This window comes from Rosa chinensis, chromosome 4 (genome assembly GCF_002994745.2).
Source record: "Rosa chinensis cultivar Old Blush chromosome 4, RchiOBHm-V2, whole genome shotgun sequence".
Classification (NCBI taxonomy): Eukaryota; Viridiplantae; Streptophyta; class Magnoliopsida; order Rosales; family Rosaceae; genus Rosa; species Rosa chinensis.
In genome coordinates this window covers 14,387,670-14,415,071 of record NC_037091.1, presented here as the reverse complement: position 1 = coordinate 14,415,071, position 27,402 = coordinate 14,387,670, and the positions used below count along the sequence as shown (strand labels likewise).

General features: G+C 38.2%; 3 protein-coding genes across 6 annotated transcripts; 2 read left to right on the top strand and 1 right to left on the bottom strand.

The window, feature by feature from the left end:
• Positions 1-1,210: 1,210 nt before the first annotated feature.
• Positions 1,211-1,846, top strand: LOC112198854. The gene is made up of 2 exons (XM_024339953.1): positions 1,211-1,246; positions 1,343-1,846. Exons 1-2 carry the CDS (start codon positions 1,211-1,213, stop codon positions 1,844-1,846), a joined length of 540 nt encoding a protein of 179 aa, XP_024195721.1.
• Positions 1,847-5,608: 3,762 nt separating this feature from the next.
• On the top strand, positions 5,609-7,471 carry LOC112198853 (F-box protein At5g07610). The gene is given in 2 exon segments (XM_040518654.1): positions 5,609-5,619; positions 6,083-7,471. Coding segments are annotated over 2 exon segments (1,200 nt in total). The 3' UTR covers positions 7,272-7,471.
• An 8,939-nt stretch (positions 7,472-16,410) lies between these two features.
• On the bottom strand, positions 16,411-22,640 carry LOC112200069 (F-box protein At5g07610-like). 4 transcript variants are annotated; one of them, XM_040518544.1, is made up of 4 exons: positions 18,972-22,640; positions 18,458-18,631; positions 18,260-18,363; positions 16,411-16,710 (listed from the first exon to the last, which is right to left on the bottom strand). In XM_040518544.1, exon 1 carries the CDS (start codon positions 22,600-22,602, stop codon positions 21,436-21,438), a length of 1,167 nt encoding a protein of 388 aa, XP_040374478.1. In that variant the 5' UTR covers positions 22,603-22,640; the 3' UTR covers positions 16,411-16,710; positions 18,260-18,363; positions 18,458-18,631; positions 18,972-21,435. The 4 variants fall into 4 exon arrangements, with proteins under 4 accessions (XP_040374478.1, XP_040374479.1, XP_040374480.1 ...); XM_040518545.1 differs by having other exon boundaries at positions 18,458-19,153; positions 19,333-22,640; XM_040518546.1 differs by having other exon boundaries at positions 19,333-22,640.
• Between the last annotated feature and the right edge of the window lie 4,762 nt (positions 22,641-27,402).

Below are 27,402 nucleotides of genomic sequence, written 5' to 3'. Positions count from 1 at the left end.
AGTAGAATATAATTTTGTCCCCATACGAAGATTGCAACTCATTGCATTCAATATTATGTAGAGCATCTCCAAATTTTGTGTACATCATCAAGTGTGGAACAGTGGAAGCTTGTGGCTGAAGTGGATAAAACACTGATTCCTTTTTTTTTTTTTTTTGAGAATGATGCACTTGAATTAAGAGTCATAAAAAAACAAGTATTGAGTTTGGTACTTTGCAAAGTATGAGGACAAACTTTACAATTTGGATTTAGTTGGGTGAAGGTGATTACCTGGGAAGCATATTATTTCTCTAATAATACAAGTCATTACACTTAATAAACATATTATTTTTCCATCATTTATAGGTAAAAAAATATTAATTTATTGTATAATGATGTTTGATTCATGATTGAATTGCCAAATAGAAAATAGAAAAAAGAAAAAAGAAAAAGAAACAGATTTACAAAGGAAGGTAGTTAGGATAATTTATAAAAAAGATTGAATTAAACTAATAGAAAATTAAAAGGAGTGTGTGAATAGCACCACCCTTATATTATCGTTAATGAAAAGAAAGAGGCAATTAGACTAAACAGAGACATCTTCATCTTTATATTTTAGATTTGCCAATTTGTCAACGAAAACAGACTTCCTACCTTCTTGGTCCTTGTGTTATGGTTTTTTTTTTTTGGGAAAATGGTCCGTACGGTACCTGAACTTTTCCTCTTTATAACTTTTGGTACCTGAACTTAAAAAAATATCAATTCGGTACCTGAGGTTCTTTGCCCGACCGACGATTGGTACATATTGCCGTTACCTCCGTTACAGAACTTGCCAGCTAGCAAATTTACAAGGGTAGTTTCGTCCATTCACATATCAATTAATTTTTTTTTCTCTAAGCATTTTTCCTCTCTCATTATCCTTCGTCTGCTTCTCTCTCTCTCTTTCTCTCTCTCTCTCTCTCTCTCTCTCTCTCTCTCTCTCTCTCTCTCTCTCTCTCTCTCTCTCTCTCTCTCTCTCTCTCTCTCTCTCTCTCTCTCTCTCTCTACACCATGGAGCTAGCTTTAGTCAGTGGAGAGAGACCCAGAGCCTAGAAGAAGAAGAAGAAGAAAAAGAACCAGCTCAACCTCAAGCAGCCACTCACGCTTGGTTGATCTATCGCCGCCACGTCAGATGCCTATTGAATCTCCGGTCGAGTCTCCGACTACGTCCTCACCGGTCAGGTTGAGAAATCATGAAGAAGGATTGGATTCAGAGGCGTGCCTTCCAAGTGCTTGATTACTCAATTGGAAATAAAATTCCCTGCTTCGGCTCCTTGGGAATAGACATGGGTTCGGGGACATCTGATAAAATTGGAATGGTATAGGGTTGCACGGTTGGTACAGGGTTGCAATCTTCGGATATTTCTGCAAACAAACATGCTAATCCAGCTCTTGTGGACTTGCTCAAAGTCTCTTTCACACAATCAAATTTCTCCATGGCATTCCCCTATATTTCTGCATCAGAGAATGATGCTATGGAAAGTTCTTTAGTGTCAGGGATGTCAGAGATTTGTGGGCAGAATTTTGGATTCAGTAATGTTTGTTTCTCGGAGTCATGCTCTATGTGGTGTGATGATGTTCAAAAGCTTTCAGACCTGCATTCGGTCCATGATTATTTTCTTTTGAGGATGGAGAAGAGACCAAATGGGGAAGCAGATTTGGTGGTGTTCTACCACAAAGGATCTGATTCTAAAAAGGAACTAGAACACCCACATTCAGAGAGTAAAATTTTCTCTGAGATGGTTAGTTTTGTGGATCAGTCTGGGGCAAAATATGCAGTTCTATATGTCTCAGACCCCATTAAATCAATCCAATATCCTTCTCATTGAGAGTTTCTTGCTGAAGGTGCCTCAGGAAATGCATCAGCCAATTCGACAACCTGTGATGAAGATCACACAAGTCAGATGAAATTAACAAAACCCACATGAACTTAAGCAAAATCCACATGAGATTATTTAAGTATTTATAAGAAATGGAATCTCTTGCGGCTCTTTCTAGAGGCCAAGTTAGCTCAAGTTCTTCTTCATCTCTGTAATTTTTGTCTTCTCCTTCATATGCTTAATTGTTATTCTCTTTGTTAATTATCAAAGATGGGCCAGTATCCCCAAAAGATGCACCACCGTTAGACACCATTTCAGCTATGTGGATAGCTTCAGTTGAGACGCTATAGAGAGAGAGTGAGAGAGAGAGAGAGAGAGAGATGGTGTTTCAGACACCATTTCTTCTTTTGCATTCACCGTCAAAAAAAAAACTTTCTTTTGATTTTTTTTTATTATATGAAGAAGAACAACTAAGAAATAAAATAAAATAAAGGGTAAATTGGTCATTTTAAGTTCAAAATTGCCAGTTGGCGAGTTCCGTAATGGAGGTAACGGAAATATGTACCAATCCTCGGTCGGGCAAAGAACCTCAGGTACCGAATTGATATTTTTTTAAGTTTAGGTACTGTTAACGTTTGGATCCGTTGGATCTCTAGTTAGCTTTAGAGAGAGAGAAAGAGAAAGAGAGAGAGAGAGAGAGAGACACGAGATGTATAGTGGTTCGTCTCCCGCCTTAGCGGGAAACTACGTCCACTTGAATGTGTACTAGTGTGTCGAGCCTTGCGGCCTAACAAGATTACAAGAGATGTAATGGGATCGTGTTTAAGTGGGAGGAAGCATTCCTTTTATAGGTGAATGAATGCTTCTCCTTTACATTGTTTTCGATGTGGGACAAGCAACCACCATTTCTAGTCTAGAAAGCCTATTTGTGAGGGCATGTTGGCAAGGCCGGAGAGGTGGCTTCTCGGCGACGGATTTGCGACTTCCGGATACCGTAGCGTAGCTTGAACATAGGGCTACAAGATGCAAGTAGCGGTTGGATCCCATGAGGGTGTTGTTTATGCTTGGTGAGGTAGCAAACTAGCCTTGCTAGTAGAGGTATCTACAGGTACCAAAAGTTATAAGGAGGAAAAATTCGGGTACCGTACGGACCATTTTCTATTTTTTTTTTTTGGCAGGGAGTCCTTGTGTTATGGTTGGATGGCAACTTGAGTCCATTTTGTTGTTAAATTTTACATGTTTTAGTCATTTAGAAATTGAAAGATGTATGTGCGCGCTTCTCATGTCCAGATTAATTTTCTATGTCCCCTAAACTTTAATGTCTATCCCACCTTATGATTGAAACTAAATTAGCTTGGCGCAAGAAACATGCTCGTATTTCAACATCAGATGGAGAAAGGATGTAAAATGCAAAGATTCTTAAACACATAAATTTAAGAAATGGAACCAAAACTACAACTGGCAAAGCAACTATATACCTCATGGATCAACACCGGAAGTAACAAAGTAGACAAAGTTGACAAGATCCGTCTCGGGTTTCATCCTGAAATCCGAAGTAAGCATGCGGAGCCCACCTCAAGAGAAGTTCGACTGAAAATTTGGCTAAGTTTTCTATAAAAGTGGACTACCCACACCTGTAAAACAAACTCAACACTCCTATTACTCAAATTCAACCTCCAACTTCTGGAGTCTACCTGCTTCCATAATAACAACCAACTCTAACCAAAATACATACGGGTCCCTGTCCTTAAATTTCGATCATCAAATTTTGATACGAAATAAGTAATACTGATTAAAGTAATCTATTTTTAACCAGAAATCAATAATAAGAAATAAACTAGCACTTCACCCGTATCTCTCACTAAGTGGTTACTAGCTGAGTTACCTCACTTGCAACACTCACCAGAATTCCACTAGGATCATATCGCCAGTATCACTCATCAGACAGCCACTAGGATGATGTCGCCTGTAGCACTCATCAGACGACCACTAAGTTCATGTCACCAGTAGCACTCATCAGACGGTCACTAGAATCATGTCACCAGTAGCACTTGTTTGGACCCAAAATGAGCATTTTGGCCTGACAAGGCATGTGTTGGAGAAATTGAGCCAATGTCAGTAGCTCAAGCTATATATTGTCGACAAGTTCGAAATATATTATTTAGAGACTAAATAAAGCCTACTATGGAGAATTATGCGAGCTGTAAGAAAAGGAAATGATGGAAGCATGGAAATGAAAAGTCAACTTTAGCACATTTTCTTACTTCGGCTAGGAGAAACCGAGCTAAACAAGGAAAGAGGGGCGGAAGACTAACCAAACAAGATCCAAATAAGTTGAAACTTTCCAGATTAATACTAGACATCCCAAGGATAATTTCTTATGAAGAGTGCAAGATCTAGTTTCAAGTGAAAAGCCTTCAAACAATCAGCCCAATTTTCTACAGAAGAAAAACTGGAAAACTGGACCTGTAAGAGGTCCAGCAGCGTTTCTGGCCCAACCACTATACCAAAAGCTCTGAAATTTTCCCAGGATGATCTACACTCATAGTGGAACATTTTTTATGAAGAAGTCATGGTAAAAATCTGAATTCTTGATGGAGATATAATTGAGGGAATAAAGGATCCGAAAGTGCAGCCGAAAGTGCTTCCTTATCTCCAAAATTCATCATTCCTTATCTCCAATTATGCTTCTTTATCTCTTTATCTCCAAAATTCATCATTTCTTATCTCCAATTAATGCTCCACTATCATTTGTTTAATGCCAACTGCTTTGGCATGGTAGCCTATAAATAGAGGTTACAAATTCATCACACAGACACATTCACAACATCAAAACATCTCTAAGATGATCTAAGTTCTCTCTAGAGCAACCTCTCTAAGAGCAACTCCTCTCCTTCTCTTTCTCTTACCGGTGATCACACTCCTAGTCCTAGTCTTCTCAGAAGCCGACTTTCAGTGCCACCAAACCCTCTACCAACGTACTTCAGTCCTAGTCTCCTCGGGAGCCGACGGTAGTGCTGCGACCACAACGGTTACAGAACCAGCCAAGCAAGGGTAACGCCCTCGCAAACCAGTCAAGCTAAAGTCACGCTTTAGCAAGTTCTCCTCACTTCCCAGTGGTTCTCGCTCTGCTCGATCTACAACATCGAGTATCGATTGTGATTTTCAAGAAGCTCAGCAAAAGTCCTCGCCACGAGGCACAAAGAATCCCGCGACGAGGTTGGTGCTCTCCTTGTCTACAATCGCTCGACAGAAGTCAGGTCAAGGGACACCCCCGACGACAGCACCCGAACGGTGCTGGCACGCCCGCGCAAGAAAAGAGACTGTTGACCAGCTGCAACAAAATTGGAGCCAAACAGCACTTACCAGGCAGCTACTAAGATCAATTTTCCAGTAGTAATCACTAGCCGGCAACTAAACGAAAGATGCTGGAAGAATTGATTACACTATACAGCTACTCATTTTAGCTAAAATATCTATATTTTATTGCTGACTAACTCATCAGAAATAAAGTATGACTAGAGGGTACTGCCAACTAGTCGTCTCATGCCATCTGGAGGGTACTGCTGACCAAAAGACCCATCAGAGGGTACTGCTGACCGGAATACTCTTCTCTCTCTAGCTTAAATATCTGAATACTACTGCTCACTAACACACACAAATGGGTGATAACTAGAGAGTACTGCCTAATAAACATCTCATGTCATCTGGAGGATACTGCCGACCGAATGATACATCGGAGGATACTGCTGACTGGAATACTAGAAGGCGATGGCTAGAGGGTATTGCTGACTAACCATCTCATGTCATATATATAGAGGGTACTACTGACCAGATGACGCATTGGAGGGTACTGCCGACCAAAATACTACGACGTGATGGGTAGAGAGTACTGCTGACTAACCATATCATGTCATCTAGAGGGTACTGCCGACTGGATATATTCTGGAGGGACTGCCGACCACGTAAGGCATGCATGCAATTAATAATATAATTAGCCTCCTTAAGTAACCTCCTTAATAATAATCACCCACAAGCCTGAATTATCGACTCCCCAAGGTTAACCTCTTACGTCTCAAGGGAGGTATATGATCATAGTTTTACCTCACATATTTAGTGAATGAGTTGTGTTCTAAAACAATTATTTTGATGTAATTATTATTAATTAAAAGGGCAAGTTATTTTGTGTATGCACAATTATTTTGTGAATACACCTCCTCCTGATCAGGAGAGATATTGAAGCAGAAACATGTTGCTGCTTCTCTGGGATCCACTGCCTCCAGCAGAAGCAGTTTCTGGCAACCAAGATCTTATCACAGACATCCTTCTACGCCTCCCTGTCAAGTCTCTTCTCCGGTTCAAATGAGTCTCCAAGCAGTGGCTCTCTCTTCTCTCCAACCCCCGATTCAGTCGTAAGTATCACAGTCTTGCATCTGCTAGCATCCTGTTGTGCGGAACAACCGAGCTCATTGATCATGTATCTTGCGGCAGAAGAAACTCCGAGCCACCCTTTACTTCTCTCGGTTTCATTAGTGACTCTGCAGGTACCAAAATCTTGCAGTCATGCAATGGCTTGATGTTGTGTTGCAGCTTTTTCAAAATGGGAAAGAGTTACAACTATTACATCTGTAATCCTTCAACAAGGCAATTCTTGATGCTTCCTCTACCTAATGCCAAAGGGTGTGATGAATCCACAACCATTCTTGGTGTTTATTTAGCTTTTGATCCTTCTAAATCACCTCACTACCAAGTTGTTTGTGTTCGAAATTGTTCTTCCTCGTCAGCAGCAGCAGCAGCAAATGATCATTACCAGATTGAGATATACTCGTCTGAGACTCTCAGTTGGAGGCTTTCCGGGTCTCCTTTCAATGCTCCAATCGACATGGTTTTTTACAACGGGGTTGTTTGGAATGGTACAATACATTGGATTAGTCCAACAGCGGCTTCACTCTGTTTTGATATTGTCCACGAGCAACTTGGAGAAATGCCTAGCCTTCCATCAAATGAGAAATGGAGCAAGAGGAGGTTAAGGTATTTCGGCGAGTCTGGTGGTCACTTGCACCTAATTGAAATCTACGGCTCTGGCACCACTCAATTCCAAGTCTTCGAGATGAAGAAAGACTACTCTAGCTGGATTCCCAAATACCAAGTTGACCTCACCACGATTGTCAAGGCATTTCCATAGATGGTTTGGAGCTACCCTGACGCCCATGATTCTCGATTTTGTCTTTTTAGTGTCCTCTTTGTGCAAGAGAATGAAGAAGACTCATTATTGTTGCTGCAAATCCGTGGTAAGTTCATATCTTACAATCTTAGACATAAGACCTTCAAGGAGCTTTGTGATTTTGGAGCGAACTCCACCGAGGCAAATACTTCATTACCGATTGGTTGCTTCCAAGCTTATCAGTTCATAGAGACTCTGGCTTGTGTTTGATCATTTCAACATATTTCCATTCCCTTATTATTTGTTCCTTTAATATCCAAAAGTGTGCTAAATTTGTAACTATATCTATATGTTTCTCAATTTAATCGAGAAAGTTTAGAATTTCTCATCTCATATTTTCAATTGTATATTCTTCCCTGAGTTTGTACGATTCCGAAGATGATATTTTACGACTCGGGCATATAATATAATGTGATTATGGCATAAAATTTTAGGTGATTATAAATATTAGGATAGGGTATTCAAGACGTTTTGTGGTTTTGGACAAAACTCCAACAGGGCAAAGCAATACTACATTACAGATCATTTGGCTTCCATATCAGTGAATTAGATTAGACATTAGAGAGCTCTGGATAGGGTTTGTTCATTTCATATATATTTCCAATGCCTTATTATTGGTTCAGATTAGGGATGGCAAAAATGCCCAGCGGGGCGAAGCTCCATTGGATACCCGCCCCTAATGGGGGGAGAATTCGGAGACAAATGGGCAATGGGGTTGGAGATCCCCAATCCCCGCTATCTAAGATTGGGGATGAGGTGGGGATGGTATTGTGATCTCCATCCTTAAACCCGCCCCAATAATATATACATATATTTAACTTATATATTTTTTAATTTATTGTTTATAATATAAATCGCAAATATATACATTTATTACTTTAGTTTAATAGCTACACTTTTATTTTAATGATGTTTTGACTTTTGCAGTCACTGAATTATGATTTATGAATTTAATTATATTTTAAATTTATTTGTTGTAGATTTTGATTTTAAAAAAAGCAATATGACAAAAAAATATTGTATTTATTAAATTCTTATTGGGGATTTGGGGCAGGTTTGGAGGCTTAATCCCCAATGGGGATGGAAACTGGGAATCTTCAATATATTTTTATTGGAGATTGGGGCGGGGATGGGGGTATAGAATGACTCCGGGGATGTGATTCCCATCCCTAGTTCAGATATCTAATGTTGGCCAGAGTAAAGTGGAAGTAAGATATTGGTACGTTCATTAGTGAAGGCCGGCAATAACCAAATCAGGGCCACTTGCTTTTTTAAAGTTAGCTACTAATTTAATCCATTAAGTTTTTAAACTAGTAGTTGAATCTTGACTGTCCTTGATGTCTACTATGATTAAACAAAACTCACAGTGAGTTTACAGGAAGAGTATTGATATTGCAGTCACTTTTTTTTTTTCGATCCAATCGATATTGCAATCATTCAAAAGGAATCCTCATGTTTGAATTGATAAATAAATAAATAATTAAGTTGTGTATAACATCTTATGTTTCAAAGAAAAGTAAGAATACCTTGTTTCCACACATAATGGTCTACTCGAAACAATACTAAAATTAGGTCTTCATTCAATGATCATTGCAACCAAATGTTATTTAAAATTACGTCTATTTGGTTATTTGATTATATTATCCTTAATAAAAAGAAAGAGGCAATTAGACTAAACAGAGACATCTTTATCTTTATATTCCAGATTTGCCAATTTGTCAACGAAACCAGACTTCCAAGTTCCTACCTTCTTGGTCCTTGTGTTATGGTTGGATGGCAACTTGGGTCCATTTTGTTGTTAAATTTTACATGTTTTGGTCATTTAGAAATTCAAAGATGTATGTGCTTCTCATGTCCAGATCAATTTTCTATGTCCCCTAAACTCTAATGTCTATCCCACCTTATGATTGAAACTAAATTAGCTTGGCGCAAGAAACATGGTCGTATTTCAACATCAAATTGAGAAAGGATGTAAAATGCAAAGATTCTTAGACACAAAGATAAATTTAAGAAACGGAACCAAAACTACAACTGGCAAAGCAACTATATAACTCATGGAAAGTAGATAAAGTTGAAAGGACCTGCTCCGAGTTTTACTCTGAAATCCGAAGTGAGCATGCGTAGCCCACCTCAAGAGAAGTTCGACCAAAAATTTGGCAAAGTTTCCTCTAAAAGTGGACTACCCACACATGTAAAACAAACTCAATACTTCTATTACTCAAATTCAATCTCCAACTCCTGGAGTCTACCTGCTTCCATAATAACAACTGACTCCAACCAAAGTACATATGGGTCCCTGCGCTTAAATTTCAATCATCAAATTTTGATACGAAATAAGTAGTACTAATTAAAGTAATCTATTTTAAACCAGAAATCGATAATACGAAATAAATATCTAGCACTTCACCGATAACTCTCACTAAGTGGTTACTAGCTGAGTTACCTCACTTGCAACACTCACTAAATAGCCGCAAGGATCATATCACTAGTAGCACCCATCAGACTACCATTAGGACCATGTCACCAGTAGCACTCATCAAACGGTCACTAGGATCATGTCGCCAGTAGCACTCATTAGACGGTCACTAGAATCATATCACCAGTAGCACTCACTAGGCGGCTACTAAGATCAGTTCACCAGTAGTAATCTCTAGCCGGCCACTAAACTGAATAGATGCTGGAAGAACGGATTACACTATACATTTAGCTCAAATATCTATATTGTATTGCCTACTAACTCATAATGTCAACCGCTAAACGGAAGATGCTGGAAGAACGGATTACACTATACATTTAGCTCAAATATCTATATTTTATTGCCCACTAACTCATAAGAAATAGGATATGACTAGAGGGTACTACCAACTAGTCGTCTCATGCCATCTGGAGGGTACTGCAGATCAAATGACCCATCAGAGGGTATTGCCAACCGACATACTCTTCTCACTGTAGCTGAAATATCTGAATACTACTACTCACCAACACATACAAATGGGTGATGACTAGAGAGTACTGCTGAATAATCATCTCATGTCATCTGGAGGATACTACCAACCAGATGATGTATTGGAGGATACTGCCAACCACATGATGCATTGGAGGATACTGCCGACTGGAATACTAGGAGGCGATGGCTAGAGGGTATTGCTGACTAACCATCTCATGTCATATGGAGGGTATTGCCGACCAGATGATGCATTGGAAGGTACTGCCGACCGAAATACTAGGAGGTAATGGGCAGAGAGTACTGCCGACTAACCATATCATGTCATCTAGAGGATACTGCCGACTGGATATATTTTGGACTATTACCTGGAGGGACTGCCGACCACGTAAGGCATGCATGCAATTAATAATATGATTAGCCTCCTTAATTAACCTCCTTAATAATAATCCCCCACAAGCCTGAATTATCGACTCCCCACAGTTAACCTCTTACATCTCAAGGGAGGTTATGATCATAATTTTACCTCACATATTTAGAATTTCCCAAACCTTACTCAAATTCACAAATTTGCTCACCTGAGGCACAGTTTTAAGGGACTGTGAGGGACAAATGCATCTCAACCACATGTATTAAATATAAAAATAGAAATTAAAATAACTTAAAACTCTGCATTTATTTTCAGCCGTCAAATTTACTTGTCCCTCACAGTCCCTTAAAAATTGTCCCTTAGGTGAGCAGGCCTTCTCAAATTCAATCAATAAGGCTTATCAAAAATTGTAAATCATAATAGAAATCAATTCCACAACTTATGTCAATATTCAATTAAATACGTACCAAAATCATACTAATTTCTCAAATCATAAAATGGTACTCAATTCCAACATTCATGTTGGAAATAAATTGTAAACCATAAATTTGAATTCAAGACGAAACTCTGAAACCTCATTAAATAAATTTGTCATAAATCCCAAAAATCTGATCTCACATTGGAGTTGGCTCGAACTTGAATAGTTTCGTTAACACAATATTTCGAACAACCTAAGAAAAAATCACGATAATCCAAGCACCACAAATCAAAATCCCAAAATTTCTCAAATTCGATCACTCACCAAACATTCACTCAAGGCAATAAAGATCGTATCGATACGTTCATAACGTAGAGCTCTACCTAACGAACTACCATAGGAGGTTAGAGGAGGCCTTACGCGCAGCCAAAAGTGGCTGCGCACGGGCCCCACGAGCAGTTGTTCCAACCCTAGATCGGTTGCAAAACCTATGCCAATCAAATCATCACAACAAGCCTAACCAATCACTTAACTACGACAAAGTCTGATTCGAGTAAAAATTAAGGTCATAAATTACCTAAAAAGCTTCAAATTCCTAAAATCTTCAAATCAGCCTCCTTGAATCGAATTGAGTTCAATAGTGAATACCAGCATGATCCTTAAGGCAAGAGCTACAAAACCTAGATAATTTGATGACAAGCTATGGTCGGAGGAGGGAGTTCCGGTCGGGTAAAGCCTTTGGATCTGCCACTGCACAAATCGCTTCGAATCTCCTTTTGTGGCTTGATTCAGTGTAAACTACCTTCACAAGCTTCAAGGCGAGGATGAGACCCTTTTCCGACCCGTGGAGAAGCCAAGGTGGCCGAAGGAGGAAGTTCCGTTAGGGTCGATGTTCGGGTCACACAGCAGGTCGGGTCGCCCCGCCGGTCAATGGTTCAATGTTAGTTTGACCTGAGAGAGAATGAGGGGCGGTCCGTAAAATGCTAGAGTTCCCATCAATTTTTACTTAGAGGCTGAAAGGTCGGTTTTGCCCCCAAATATCTTCGTAAATTTCTAATGTAAATCTAACTTTCATAGACCATAACTTATTCACGCAAACTCTTATTTTAGAGTGCTACATGTCTACGGACTCAATTTACCGTCCTCTACAACTTCCTTGAAGAAAGTTTCTTCAAGATGTGAACCTATAAAAAGTCAACTACAAAATCCCCTAAATGATTTTACAAAAGTGAAAAGAGAAGAATTTTTTTTTTTACCGTCCAATTGACTACTAATGTAACGCCCCAATTTGCACCTCTCCAAATTGGCTACGTTACAGTGCCGCGAACCTTTAGAGGCACAAGCTAAGCAAGCATAACTCATGTCCTAAAGAGACGCAAGGCAATTTAACTAAAAAAAAAAAGAAATGAAATGGCAAGAGTTGGCAGAAAACGTAGAGTTTAAAGCGAGATGAAATTGAAAACTTTATTCTTGTTTGTTAAAAGAACATTATAACTAAACGATGTCAAGAGAGACATTACTACTCAATTGAAACAAAACTGAAAGGACAGCATTGAAATAAATTTTAGTTTGGTTCAAACCATCTGAATACGAAGTTAAGAAGCTCAGCAAAGATTCACAAATACAAGTTAACATTCACCTCAATCAAACAATGACAATTTAGTAGAGGTGAATAAAATGTGAAGGTAAATATACCAAAGAGTCAAGTAAAAAATGTAACACCCAGATCAGTCCCGAAATCCTCCTCAATCCTCGTGCACAGTACCTGCAAGACCAACTATAGTATGGGTGAGCTTTCATCCTCGCTGCTCAAACATCAACCCTAGCTAGGTTTTAAAACTAAATAGTATTTGGCGCTAGTTGAGTAAAATATAATAAAAATTAAATAAAGAACTCCCAATGTGAAACCATATGAAAACGAAAGAGTACCCGGGTAAAATCAAACCTGATGACCGGTCTAATACTAGCCAACTACATCCTCACCGAAAATTTAAATCTTCAACAACAGGTGAAGAGTAGCGAGAGTGTCCATTTACGCCCCGTCCGTACAGCCCCTCCAGAGGTTTAGGGGAGCGAAACCCAAGGAAGTCGCTATGCCCCGCTCACTCTCAAGTCATCTCATGAACTCAAATGTTAAATCTTAAAAACCACTTCAAACCATAAAAAGAAAGCAAAAGAGCACTAACTAGGGTGGAGCCTCCCTACCTAGAATCGAATATGAAGTAGCTTGATAGCTTAGCAATGGAAAACATATCAGCGAACTAGCCACCACCTCTATCATTGTTCCTTTGGTGATCGAAGTCCACTGCATGTCCCCATTCCTAATAATAAAGGTCGCAAACTATCATTCCCATGATCCATTTTCTATAAATCCATAACTCGGTGTCTAAATTCTTTATTTGCTTCTAATATGTAACACTACCTATATCTAGAATTTAAAGGTTCTCATATGGAAAGCCAGATAGTACTGAACCATTGGAAATCGATTCAACAGAATCAAGGACTATCAAGGTAGGACACAGGACAAAGAGATATAAGGGTTGGAACAGCTCAAGTTGAGAAAATTAGTAAAAATTCATTTTAAGAGCAATGAACTTGAAACTTTCCAGATCCTAAGTTGACATGTTAAGGTACAACATACTAAAATTTCAAGAAAATTGGAGTTCAGGAAGTAGGGGAAAAGATGGATGAAAACGGACTGAACTGTTCAGTTTTTCTTAAAAATTCCAGCTGCATTCTATCAACTTAGAAAATTTGTCAAAAATTCATTTTGACTCTGATTGACATCAAACCAGTTGGTGATGGATTCTTGACTTGTCTAGGTTTATGAATTAAAATCTCAGCATGAACACAATCAAGAGCCATATGGATTTGATAAGTAAAGGTCCAGAAGGTCAGATTATGATATGAATGAACTTTGAGTATGAATAAACCTTAACACGGTTTTGATATCAGATTATGGGAAGGCCCAAGTCATAACAGGTGCAAATGGTAAGTTTAAGCATCGCAAAACTTAATGAATATGAGATTCTATATGAAAATTGAACTAGAAAAGATGAAATTCAACAGATTGAGGAAAAACTTACCAATTGTAAAATCAATTGTGTGAACTCAAGATGGAGATGTAAACTTCATGAAATTAACTCAATGTCGATGGAGAAACATGACCCAATCTGAGTAGAAACTGAATTTGAAAGAGGATTGGACATGCAAACACGAATTAGAATCAAATATCAGTGGTATCTCATAACAGGATTTTCACTGAACTGTAAGCGGTCTCACCTTGATTGAGAACGAATTAACCGTTGGATTATCATGATTTTCGAGCACAGTAGAGAAGACGCAATTTCGAACAACTTTCATGAAAAAGTCGTGGTGATGTGAACTGCAGAAGTGGCAGTTTTCAGCTGTCGAAGTTGGCTGACAGGGCGTGTCCAGAAGAGACTTTCACCTTGTAACTTTCTCTCAATTCAAGAATTAATGAACCAGAAGATTTGGCTCTCTTCTGAGTCGCTTTTGCTACAGAAATGGAGTTTCACCAGGGATGAAAAGGTTTGATCAGAGTAGAAAACAAAGGAGAAGGTTCTAAAGAAAGATGGGGGTTATCACGGGTGAAGGACGCGTGTCTGAACTGATGATCATTGTTACTCCCTTTTGATTCAGTTTGACCAACCTAATGGTCCAGAGATATGTCATGTGTTACTTAATGATTTCAATCTCTAAAAAAGAAAAAACTTTAACACCGAAAACCCCTACCAACTGATGGAGACTTCAAACTTTATTTTCTCCGGAAGTCACTTGCTTTAGTACAATGCCATTCCCAAATTGATTTCTGCAAATTTCCCAAGTACCAAATAGAATTCTTTAGTTTTTCAGGGTCTCACAGTATCACCCCCTTAAGAAAATTTCATCCTCGAAATTTAGAATAAAGATAGCATGTCAGACTACTCAAGCTCATTTCAACCTCGAAAATTGTCTTGCTGTGATTCAACAAAATCACAATCCAGTAACCTTTCAATAAGACGTACAAGTCCTCAGTTTTGGGACTATTGCATCAACAATGACTAGCACACTCATAAGAGGTTGGTATTGAACTAGCAAATACAACGAACACAGCACAAGAATGTCGGCAGTAAGTTTCCCTAATTCATACTGTTAAAAGGTTGACAGACAATCAATACTTGATAGCACATTTTATAAGGAAAAACACATTAGGGCAAGGCCAAATAGCTGCAAAGATCAATTGAAGGTGAAAAAGTGTTATGGTATAAAACTTTCGACAAAGTATGCCCAGACTTGGAATAAAATAGGAAGAAAGATAAGAAATGAAATTTCTTAAAATAAATCTGGGTTCAACACTGAGGAGGTGAAAATACTCGAGTGATTATCATATAGTTAAGAAGAAATCAGTAGGCTCTTGAAAGAAAATTCATATTTCAAACTTGCAAATGCATAAAGAAAAAGCTTTGTAGATGGAGAATATTTTTTCTTTTTGCAGTACAGAGTGAGTAAACAAACTAGAGCATCTGTTCTGAAAAGAAACGTGCTTAAACATAATAAACCTTCTTCATATCAAATTTGAGTTCTCAAAGTTTACAGAATTACTAAAATCAGAAGTAGTAAAACCAGGAAATACAAAGCACAGTAGCATATACGAAAAACTGAACAGATGATCATGATAAAAGAGATGAAACAAATGAAAAATAACAAAATAGTTAGAGCCAAATAATTGCAATAGAAAGGAAAACAAAACCAGGAGAGGTAGTTAAGAACTGGACAACATGGTATGAGAGCTCAGTAGATCATAACTGTAACTAACCTTGAGCTCAAAATTTATCCAGGAAGTGGAATGAAGAATATTTGGCTAGATGGTGACAAACCAGACTTGAGAGATAAAGGATTCAAAGGTAGTTTGACCTACTTAGAGTTGTAACGGATAGTAATATCTTATCAATACCAATGCTATTTGCAGTAAAATGCATTTTCGACGAGCACATACAATTCCATGTTATTTCTTTTACTTCTACAATTCCATGTGAATGGGAAAATCACCATCCAAGTAAACTCGGACCACATTCCCCATTCTAGTCGAGTAGTTACTTTGAAACCTACAGGAACGCAGAACTGTTGTGATAAATCACGAGTTTAGACACAAAAGAAGTAAATACTTGGGTCAGTAGGACAGGAAGCTAATGTCAATTGACCTCAGTCCATTACTCACTATTAGCAGGTCCTATATTACCGCTGTAGGTAACGATGGGGTACAGAACTACACAATGCTTAGATGCAGCCAACACGACCAAATGACTCCAGAGCGTTTACAAAATCTGCTCTCATAAAAAAACAGTCTTATGGTGGTTCTACAAGTCTTCCCTACATGTCCATCACTATCACAACCCAACCTTGAGTCATGACTAAAGTGGAGATTAAAAACTGAAATCAGAGTAAGCCATTTTTTTGTTTTTTTGAAGTATGAACCGTTCTGTGAGCACCAAAGTAACACAAGCAAACTGGACGTTTTCAAACTCTAACTTAACAGCATGATTCAAATCCTTCACTGAACAAGACTTTTTACCAAAAATTTCCAAAGGAACACTTCTCAAAAAAAGCATTCAAAAAAAATCTGAGAGAAAAGTAATACATTTTACAAGCTCAAAAGAGCAACTTGCTTACAAGGTTTTCCACTACAAAAGAATGCTCCAGGTTAACACGTCAGTCATTTACAACAAATGTACATTGCAAAAAAAAACAAAAAGAGCAAAATTCTGGAATGTTGAACATCCAGCACCAAGGAGCAATCATTTAAACAAGGAAAGCAAAGTCCAGCACACACTTCACAAGCAAAACAAAGCTCCAACATTTTCTGCTCAAGACAGTTCTGGTATCTCACTAATATGTCCACTCATGGACGTCTTTCCTGAAAATCACAACAAGAATATAGGGAATGAGCTTCACAAGCTCAGTAGGTACAACAAAAGATTGGTATAGCAAAGATTCTAATTTAGAATGCACGTAGAAAGGGAGAAACTAATGGAATTAAACCTTAAAAGTTACTGCTGAAAATCTTTGGAAAGAAAACAATGACACAATTGATATAAGTTATAACATAAGGCTCATCCTTATAACAAAGACACAAACTAGCTTAAAACAGTTCCATAAACAACTGAACCAGAAGAGAAGAGTAAACATAAAACCAAAACTGTCCTGGTAAACATTCAAATATGTTGGGAAAAGTAAAACTCGTCTTAAATCCCAACGAAATCCTTGAAATTCCATCTTTTTCCAGTTAGAGCCCATTGCTCGTATTAAGGCCACCGAGCACACCCCGTACAAGCGGATCCTGATCAGGTTTTGGGTCTTTCACCCTAGGGAAGCACAATCCCTACTTCACTTTTCCCGGGCCTAACCAACTAAAACGATTTAAAATCCAAGACTCTTTCCAGAACCCTTTTGTCTCTCAAACCAAACTGAACAGTCAAAGGAGTTCAGATAAGAACTTCAAATCTCTTTTGTTTTCAAATTCAATAGAGTTCTGCCAAGATAAGGTTTAAAATTGAACTCTCAGATAAAATGAGAGAATAGTCAAAGAATGGAACTTGTTTCCAAATAATCTCATAAATGGAAAGTAGTCTCAAAACTTAATAGCGAGCATGTTAAAACACCGTTCCTGTACAAAACTTAACAGCTTTTGCCAAACAAATCAAATTCGAATTCAATCCAAAACAACAATCTCTTGAAAAAAAATCCCTTACTTGTTTTAAACATAATGGAAAAGAACAAATCCCTTTTTTTTTTTGACAATAATTTCAATTAAAAGAAAAGGTGAATAAACAAAGGGCTTTTTATGAAAGTTAGTAGAGAAGGAGCTGACTCAGAAACTTGGTGAGAGAATATTTGTTAAACACTAGCTTTTAATAGGTAAACATGGTCATGCAGCAGCTATATGTAAATTCTTAGCTGCAAAGCTTCGCAAGAAGAGAATAAAATCATCCTGTAGTTCTTGGGTAAACTTTGAAGAGTTCCAGCACTTATAGCTCCAAAGCTAGTTCCATTTTGACGTCAAGAGGCCAATAATATAGATAAATTAGAGGAGAGTACAACTACTACTCTACTCAAAACAGTGACTAATAAACAAGAGGAAAAATTGGGAGCGAGAGAGTAATGCTTCCAAAATCATTATTAAACTTTTGCTTCAAGACTATTCAGATAAAACTAGAAACAAGGTGTACTAATCATGAGAAGTAAGGCATCAATACTTTGTATAATCCTTGATGCAAAATGAAAAGAAACCAAGGTTGAATGAAGAGAAAGCAGTTCTATCAATCAAGATTCCACTTATAAATCAATTAATACCCAGAACCAAGAATCTCAAAACAATTCATAAAGAAAACAGTCCAAAGCAATCACACTCACTACGAACACACCAGAATAGAAACTAAGCTATAAGAAAGTTTTGTCTTCCCTACCTCAAGCCTTAGTTCAGCGGCTAACAAAACCCCAATCCACTGCTACAAGCGGCAACCCAAAATCAAATGCTAACACCCACTCTATAATCAGCAATTCCAACCACCTAAACCAAATTTTCGACAAAATTATACCCAAAATCAAAGAAAGGCTGAAACGGAATGAATGGGTTTTTAGAAGGTAGAAAAGTTTGAACTTACTGGCGATAGCTGCAAGTAACCAAAGGGATTTCAATTCGAGGTCAGTGGGTTCACAACAATCTCTCTGAAGCTATTACACAAGTGCAGATTTTGACCTTTGGGTGAGTGAATAGAGGTCACTCTTTGAGGTACAAGGCAAAAGAAGCGGTGGAAGAAGTAGGAATGACGTTATGGCTGAGGAAAAAGAAAAACACAGAAATAACGAGTGAATAGCACGTGTTGTCTAATTAGATTGTGACTAGGCTTCTATACCCCAATAGAAGTCTAAAACAAAATAAATTAAATAACCGACTGAGACATAAAACAAAACTCCAATCTAAACTACAATTGGTAGTCCACAACACAAAATAAACAAACACCAAATCCTATTTAAAATTTAGGTCGTCACAATCACTAATATGCAAATAAATATCGCCGGCCGGTCGGGCCATCACTCGGGGCAAAGGAGAGGATACCGGAAAAAGGATATGATATCATTTGTCCAATATACTTAAGTAGGGAAGCTATTACATACCAACTAACCACAAATCAGAGTGACCGTATGAAATTCGGTAGCCATGAATATCAAAACTGCAGGTTACTTCAGCAGTAAGGTTATATCGAAGTTCTGAAGTACTTTTCTTCACGTGCCAAACTTTATTGACATCATCAGACGTCAACACATAACAAATAGGACCTCAGTCCCTTCCACATTCTCTGATATTTAAGAGCATATCAACATGTCATAAAGCATGAACGTATCAACAACGTCAACCGAAATCAAGGTTGTCTCAAATATCACAAGTATATGCTAATCCATACTTAATAGACCAGAGGTACTCATTACATACTTAGACATTTCAGTCACATATATCTTAACCATAAAAGTCACATACCTGCTCAACTTAGCATATTTTACTCAACCACGGTCGCCTTCTCTTGTCTGAATATCCAACTAGTTTTCTTTGGTTGGTCTGTGCACGAGCTGGACGAGCTATGGGTGTATGCTATCACAAGAATGTAAGAGATTGCAAATAATAGATGTTTAACACAGGAGCTTGACAATATTTATGCAATTATACAACAATGATGTGTAAAAGTCAAGCCATCACAACAATGGGAGTTAAACTGATGGTAGGCAAAAAATTCGGAATACAAAGAAATCTATATCAAGTTGATCATGATCTTGATCGTGAATTATGCGGGCTTACCACTAAACTTGATAGGAACATAAGGAAGAAATTGAATCTAGGGTCCAACCAAAATTTAAAGCTTAGGAAAGATCTCTGGTCGTGTGAGATTAAACAACCAGATATTTTCAAATTCCCAACTTGGAAAGAAGAGGTTTGAACCCAAAATGAAAGCAAGAACCTAAAGCCAGATGCAAATAATATCTTTAAGACAAAACTAGTGTCTGAATACTTTAAATAGAAGTTTCTAAGAATTTAGCTGAAGATTAGATTGCCAAAACCGGGCATGAGTATGAAAATAATAGAGTTGAGAAGCCCCTTTAAATATAATTCAGGGGTAAATGTTGTATACTCAAGCTCCAAGTACAACTCTTATCTTCTATTTCAAGAATATGAAGTAGATATATAATTTCAAATTCTAGACTTTGACAGTTCAAATTTGAAACTAGCACGAAACACATTTCCAGAACTATGAGTAAATACATGACCCTATTCAAAAATCTCAGTTCATAACAATGGAAAATCAAATATAAAGTAATTGTACACAAACAAATCATTGGGGATTGCATTTTTAGAACTCAATTTGCCCTTGGGCATTATTTGATACGAAATTTGAAAGATTGGTAGTTTAAGACAGAAAATTGAACTCAACTGAAAGTACTTAAATTCAAGTTTAAGAACTGATACTCAAGTTGACACCTAACAGTGGAAATTGGTACTTGGTACACAGGTAAGTCATGCCAATAGGATCAACAAAGCATCAGCAGAGAATTGTAGCAAGTAACGGACTTTAATCAAGAAATTACAATGCTGCTATAGGTATACAAAAATCAGTAGATGACTTCTGAAATGCAGAGTTATGGTGAAGTTCCAAGGCTAGATATGGCCACAAATAAGCAACTAACTGTGAATTTCAAAAGCACCAATAAACTCAACAATTCAAAACAAAGGAAAATTTATTTCTAATTAAAAACCAAATCAGCACCAAGGTCCAATCATAATAAAACCAAAATCCAAAAATGAAAGCTCAGATTCCCAATCAACAGGGAAATGCAAGGTTTCCGAAATCCAAAGATTCGTTCAAAAAAGGACTTTCAACAGCAAACATTTCAAACCAAATATTTCACGATCGGAAAATGGGCTTTTACATATAAAAGAAAACGTAAGAAATATAAGCTATCAAAATACAAATGAAACATTGTATAAGGTAATAAGCAGTAGCCAACACAAAAAAAAAACTTTGTCAAGCAAATTTGCTCTCCAAAAATGTAAAACTTCAAGAACTTTTATGTCAAGAGAAGTTACCAAAATAAATTTTAAACTACTGCTCTGCTGCTCTGATACCACTTTCTGTAACGTAACCAATTTGGAGAGGTGCAAATTGGGGCGTTACAACTAAATGGATAATTTTGAGTACAGAGTGCAACAGAAGTACTGAATATATATATCTCTCTCTCTGCCATTGTATAAAGCAAACTGTATCTTTAACAAAGTATCTCATTACATTTTATGACTACTTCCAATCTATCTGCAAAAGATTCAAGTTCCTTCTAACAAAATATAGGATAAGAAATTTTATTTTCGGTTCCTTGATCATATATAGAAGGCTTACAATGAGAATAAACGAACCTAGTCAATATTAGCTCAAAAGCAACAAGGCACACTCCTCCATCTAAAGTTCTTAACCAAAGGTTTTATTGTATGACTGATATATTGTCACAAGTATGAGATAGAAACAGTAAAAACATCATGCTGAAAGGTAATGATATATAGAAGGAGCCAGGAGATACCACAAAACAACTGGTATTATCATATCGAAGCAACGGTCTCAATATATTGATGAGCTTTAAATGTCATTTGCTGCATTTTACGTTCACTCAAAGATAGATTGCACAGCTTCTCAAAGGTCTTATCCTGGACATTATACCCAATCACACCTTCGGGAATTGTTAACACAATAATCAACTCCTCTTCTTTTTCACCTCTTAACAGGTTCACCAGAGAAAACACATAAGGCCTATTTGGTTTATTAGTAACCATCTTCGGAAATGCAGCAGCTAAAGCACCAAAATCACCGTTATACTTCACAAACCACCCAGACCTATCTTCCTTCATTTCGAAGACAGTGAACAATGTAGTCCAAGGTCTACAAGCTCCAACAAGATGCAAATGCCCACCCGACTCGCCAAAATAGTAATAAGTCATGGCTCCAGCAGAAACTTGTGGCTTTGGCAAACTCTCCACGCTGTCGTCATCGAAATCGAAATATGCCAAAGACTGATTCTTCTGATTGTACCAGTAAATTGCATCCTTCCAGTAAACGGCAATGTGAAACCCTATGTCGTATTGCAAAATGTAAATCCCCTTCTTGGAGGGTCTCCAAGACTCGGTCTCGGATAAGTAAACATCAATTTTGATCAAATGGTACTCATCTAACGAAGACAATTCACTCACAAAAACGAGCCTGTAATGAGGTGATTTCAAAGGATCAAAGGCCAAATTAAAAGCCTTTACACGTTCAATGCATGGGCTTCTAAGAACCCGAAGCCATTTTGATTGCCCAGAAGAATGATTACAAACATAATAAGAAGTGATTTCAGGAGCATGCACATGAGGCTTAGAACAGCACAACAACCCATTACAGACATGATGGATTTCAAGTTTTGGGATGTCAAGGAAATTTGGGTGTTTACCACCCAAAGAAAGGAAGAGAGTAGGTGGGCATGGTTGGAAATTAAGTCGAGTATGCAGCAAAAACCCCAAGCGAGGGTTTGGGTTTCTTTTGGCGTAAGTGACTGTGAATTTTTGGGTAGAGATTATGGAGTACCATTGCTTTGAAACTAATTTGAACCTGAGAATTGGTATGGCTGGGAGGCGAACTAGAATCTCGTTCAAGAGATCTTCGGAATTGCCCACTTCAGCTGCACTGGAAGAAGCTCTGATGTTGGACCCTTTTCTTCCTCCTCTACTTGCCATTTCTCGTTTGCAATGTGCCGTGGTTGAAAATTTGGGGGTTTTCACCTTCTAAAAAGCTAATTAATTTCCTTTTTTTATTTTTTTTGTTTTAAAGAATTGAATTAATCTTTCCATTTGAGGTGGATTTGTTACTCTTTTTTTTTTTTGGTCAATGAGGTGGATTTGTTACTAACAAGGACATTTTACTAGATTCTTTTCTTTAGAAAATTACAAAGAACTGTCACTTTGAGACTTATATGACTTGTAAGGCCACTTAAATTGTTTTGTACACATAAGGCCACTTTAGGACCCAAAACCATCAGCTCATTTTTATGTTATATCTATTTTACCCTCACCTATCTATTATTTAAATTTCTGTTTCAGATTCAGTTACTCTCAGTCTCTCTCTCTACCACGATGAAACTCTTTCTCTCTCTAGCAAACCGTCAAGCTCTCTCTCTCTCTCTCTATCTCGCTCAGGAACTCTTTCTCTCTCTAGCAAACCGTGAAGCGCTCTCTCTCTAGCTTGCTCAGGAAGACGAAACTCTCTCTCTCTAGCTCGCAAACGAAGATGAAGCTCTCCCTCTAGTTTGCAACAGTCTCTAATCGATCATTGATGTTTAATTCCATATCTCTGCACTCTGTTTAGCTTGATTTTTACTTCAATTTTCATCACTGTAATTTTGTTTTTGTTTTGATTCGATCTCAGCCTTCTCTCTCTGCGATTTGTTTAGCTTGATTTGTATTTCAAATTCCATAAATGTGATTTCATTTTTGTTTTGCTAAACCTAAATTGTGCGTAGCTTATAGTTAAATCATGCGTAGCTGTTGTGATTCCATCACTGTATCAATCATGTGTTTTTGTTGAAAGTTGATTGTATTATGAAACTATTGTGCAAGTTGATTGTTCATAGCTATCTATGTTAACTAATGCAGGTTTTAGCTGATTTGTACAGTCAAAGTTACTAATGCAGTTTGTAAATGCTACTGATACAGTTCAGAAAAAGCAACTAACAGAATGAAAGAATTATTCATTTGCTGTTTTGTTATATATTCTTTGTTTTTTCCTCTTTCCTTTTAATTCATATCAAAACTAGAAGCTGATTGATAGACTGATAGGTTCGCGGTGCAGCGGCACGTTGCTGTCTTTATATTTCATTATAATACCAATCTTTATCATGTCTTCGTTTTTCCTTTTTGATTACATATAGTAGCTATGTATAACTGTTATAGTGTCTTTATCTTACTGTGGTAGTAGCTTTCTTTTTCTCTGCTAGTATTCTTTCAATCTGATTCCAATAGCTTTTCTGTTTGATATTGCGAATAGAAGCTAATTATTCTTCCTCTTATGTGTAATTGCAGTAACTTAGCCATGGATGCAGAACCTTATGTGAGGTGCACGTATATGTTTGAGACGATCATGTTCATTCTTGATATGAAGCATACATTTAATGATATTGTGAGGGAGGTCTCTTTCGGTTTTAATCATTATCTTGGTTCATTCGACTTGAGGTACTCTTTCCCTGGATATAAAAGCTGTGTGTTATCAAGTGATATGGATGTAAAACTGATGTTTAGGTGTATGTTTGATTTTTAATTGAATTATGTTGATATTTTGGTGAGGGATTCTAATGGGAGCACCATTTTGGTGCCTTATTGTGGTGGGAGTAATAGTTCTACTTCTGCAACAACATCTTTGGATGATCTTTCATGTGCTTCTTCATGTGCTTCTGCAACAACATCTTTGGATGATGTTTCATGAGCCAACGGAGTTACATCATTGTCTCTTTGACTAAACAAAATTTAATCCAAAATGATAGCTAATGCAAAGCAATAGTAGTCGTCTAACTTCTTTCGGTAATTCCAAAATAAATGTGACCAGGTGAGTAGAGAGATGTCGGTGGAGCAAGGCTCGCTTAAGTACCACTAATCTCAGAACCTTCCTAGACATCACACTTACTTTGAGTGAGCCTACTTTGAAGAAAAGCCAAACCATTGGCATTTACTACAAAAATATATGGCAATTGCCTATTACATCTCTTGGAAAAATAAAGACTTAAACAGAATTGGTGATCTATTGATCCCAGCCAGATTTGTAGTCTTCAACCCTTCACTCTAGATCATCTTCTTGATCTTCTTGTTCCATATAGTGAGCTTCTCTTGCTTCACAATATGCTTTGTAGGCGGTGACGATTTCTTCACAAGCTCTACAAATGTGTGCCCAATGAACAGACACTCCATATCGAGAACATACATCTCTTTGCTCAAACTCCATTGATTGAGGCGCTTTGAAAGCGTCATTTAGATGGCTCTTAGTGTTGGTGGCGCCACGAACATGGCCAGAGGCGTTGCCTCCTTCTCTCTTGCCATGTTGACCTCTTCGGTTCCGTGTTCGCCTATTTTAGCTATTATCTTCCTAAGTAGAGCGATTATATGGACCAGAAAATCCTGAAGTATCCCTAAGGTTAGGGTTTCGCTCTTGGCGCCTTCTCTTAGGGGCGCGACTATAATTAGATTCCGGAATATGCTATGTTCCCATGGATCTCGAATTATAGTTCTTCACAAGGATATTGTCATACTTTTTAGTGACATTCATAGCTCCAATGAGCTCATGAAACCTTGTGATTCGTCTTGCAGTAACATCGATTCGATAGTTCTTATCAAACACCAATGCAGAGACGGGAAAAGTAGAGAGAGTCTTCTCAATCAACATCGCATTTGTGATCTCTTTACCACAGAATTCCATTAAGGATTTAATGCGACGTGCTTCCGAGTTGTAGTCAAGGACTGACTTGAAATCACAGAAGCGGAGGCTATGCCATCTCACCTCTAGGTCTAGAAGCAGGGAGTCACGGACGTTGCTAAATCTATCCTCGAGTGAGACCCACAACCTTCTGGGGTCTTCTTCATTCATACACTCGTACTAGAGCGAATCATCCATATGACGAGTCATTAGGATGATAGCTTTCGCCTTATTTGCCTCTAAGGCTGCTATATTTGCTTCCAAAGCTTGAGCTTGCTCAACAGTTAGCACGTCCTGGTTAGGCTCGAGAATCGTATCCAAGATTCTATCGGCCTTGAGATGCTGGTGGATATCACGAACCCACCTGTGATATTCAGAGCCAGTTGTTCCCAATGGAGCAAAGTCCAATTTGTTCAGGTTACTCATCCTGAAAGAGAACAAGAAATTAGGGTTAGTTTCGGAGCGAAAAAGGCTACCACGAAAACGAATAAAATTTCTGAGCGTAGTCGCTTCCAAGAAATTAGGAATTTCCGAGTGTAGTCGCTTCTAAGAAATTCGATTCCAAGAGGGGTTGGATTAGATCGAAACAATGATGTTTGCGGTCGATCGTTTTATCTCAACAAACTCTAAGTTTGGAGAACTCTATAAGCTCCAAGCTTGGAGTGAGCACAAACTCCCACAGTTCGGCTTAATTTGGTCTCCCCTATGATAAAGAAAGGTGGGTAGAAGAAGGGAGGTTGTAAGTCCCCGAAAAAGAGGAGAAATTAAATTTAAAAACTCTAAAAAATAAGGGACCGTTTAGTAAAAAAATATCTCGAAATAGGTCGCTAGAAAATTTGACAAGAAAAAGTGGTCGGAAATTGACCAGAAAAGTCGCCGGAAAAAGATTGACTGGAGTTGACCGAGGTGCTGAAGTGGCGGTCTGATTCTGATGTGGCAGGCTGACTGGACGCTGACGTGGCTGATGACGCAGGGCTGACGTCAGTGAGCTTCAGGCTTCTGGGCTTCTGACTTCTACTGGGCCTAGGCTGCACAGTTGCTTCTGGGCCGAGGCTTGATCTCTCTGGGCTAGGCTTCTTTCTGGAGGGAGGCAGATGCAGACCGGAATGAGAACGTCAGGGCTTCTATTGGTCGGTCCGGGGTCTTGACGGCCGGTTCCCAGAAAGTTGTCACCGGTTCCCGGATGCTGGGGTGGCGCTGCAGCTTCTGACAAAAGGTGGCGGTGATCGGTGGATGGGAAGGATGCGAAATCAGGCAGAAGATCAACGAATTCTTCTTGGGGGCCGGTTCAGTCACTTCTAGTGGCCGGTTCAGGTTGATTCTGGCTGGTTGTGGGGACAGCGCAGCCGGTTCTGGGCTCCTAGAGGTGAAAGATTCAAGGTGGGCGGCGGTGGTTCCTGGGATTTGAAGGCTATGAATTTTAGGGTTTCAGGGTTAGGGCTTCGTGCTGATAACGTGTTGTAGAGAAACTGAAATTGAGAGGAAATCACTGTCTATACTCATTGATAATAGGGGACTCTTTATATAAATGATTACAATGTATAGAATCTCAATCATATAAGGAAAGTAATCGTGCATTGAATAGGAATCTAGATCCTTCTAATTTAACCCTATTACCACTATGTCAAGTAACCTAGAGTTTGGGCCAAACACAAATTAGAGTTTACTTGAACAAGAATGAATTTTTTGACACTATATTCATCTCATAGTGGAGGTATATAAAGAAGATTACAAGAATACAACTGACTTACGTCTCTATTCTCTACCACACATAGAATATGTAATTACTAACTACGGTATAACACATTACATTTCTAATGTTATGCCATAACTCACGCTAACAATTTCCATGAGCAATACTGTATCCATAGTACACAGCAAAACCGCGACTAGGACTGAGAAGACTATCTCTACTGAAAACCATCTAGACTACAAAATTGAAACTCCCTACGACAACATTTGAACTAACCAATAACTAAAAAATTATTTAGCTATGCCACCACAACTCGCATCTCACTTTAAGAATTCGATGTCAATCTATCAACAAGTTGGTCGAAGACTGAATTGTTGCTCAAGTT

Coding starts and splice junctions, on each gene's coding strand:
- LOC112200069 (XM_040518543.1), bottom strand. CDS start 22,602: ATGGCAAGTAGAGGAGGAAGAAAAGGGTCCAACATCAGAGCTTCTTCC.
- LOC112198854 (XM_024339953.1), top strand. CDS start 1,211: ATGAAGAAGGATTGGATTCAGAGGCGTGCCTTCCAA. Junction 1,247..1,342: donor TTCAGAGGCGTGCCTTCCAA/GTGCTTGATTAC, acceptor GGAATGGTATAG/GGTTGCACGGTTGGTACAGG.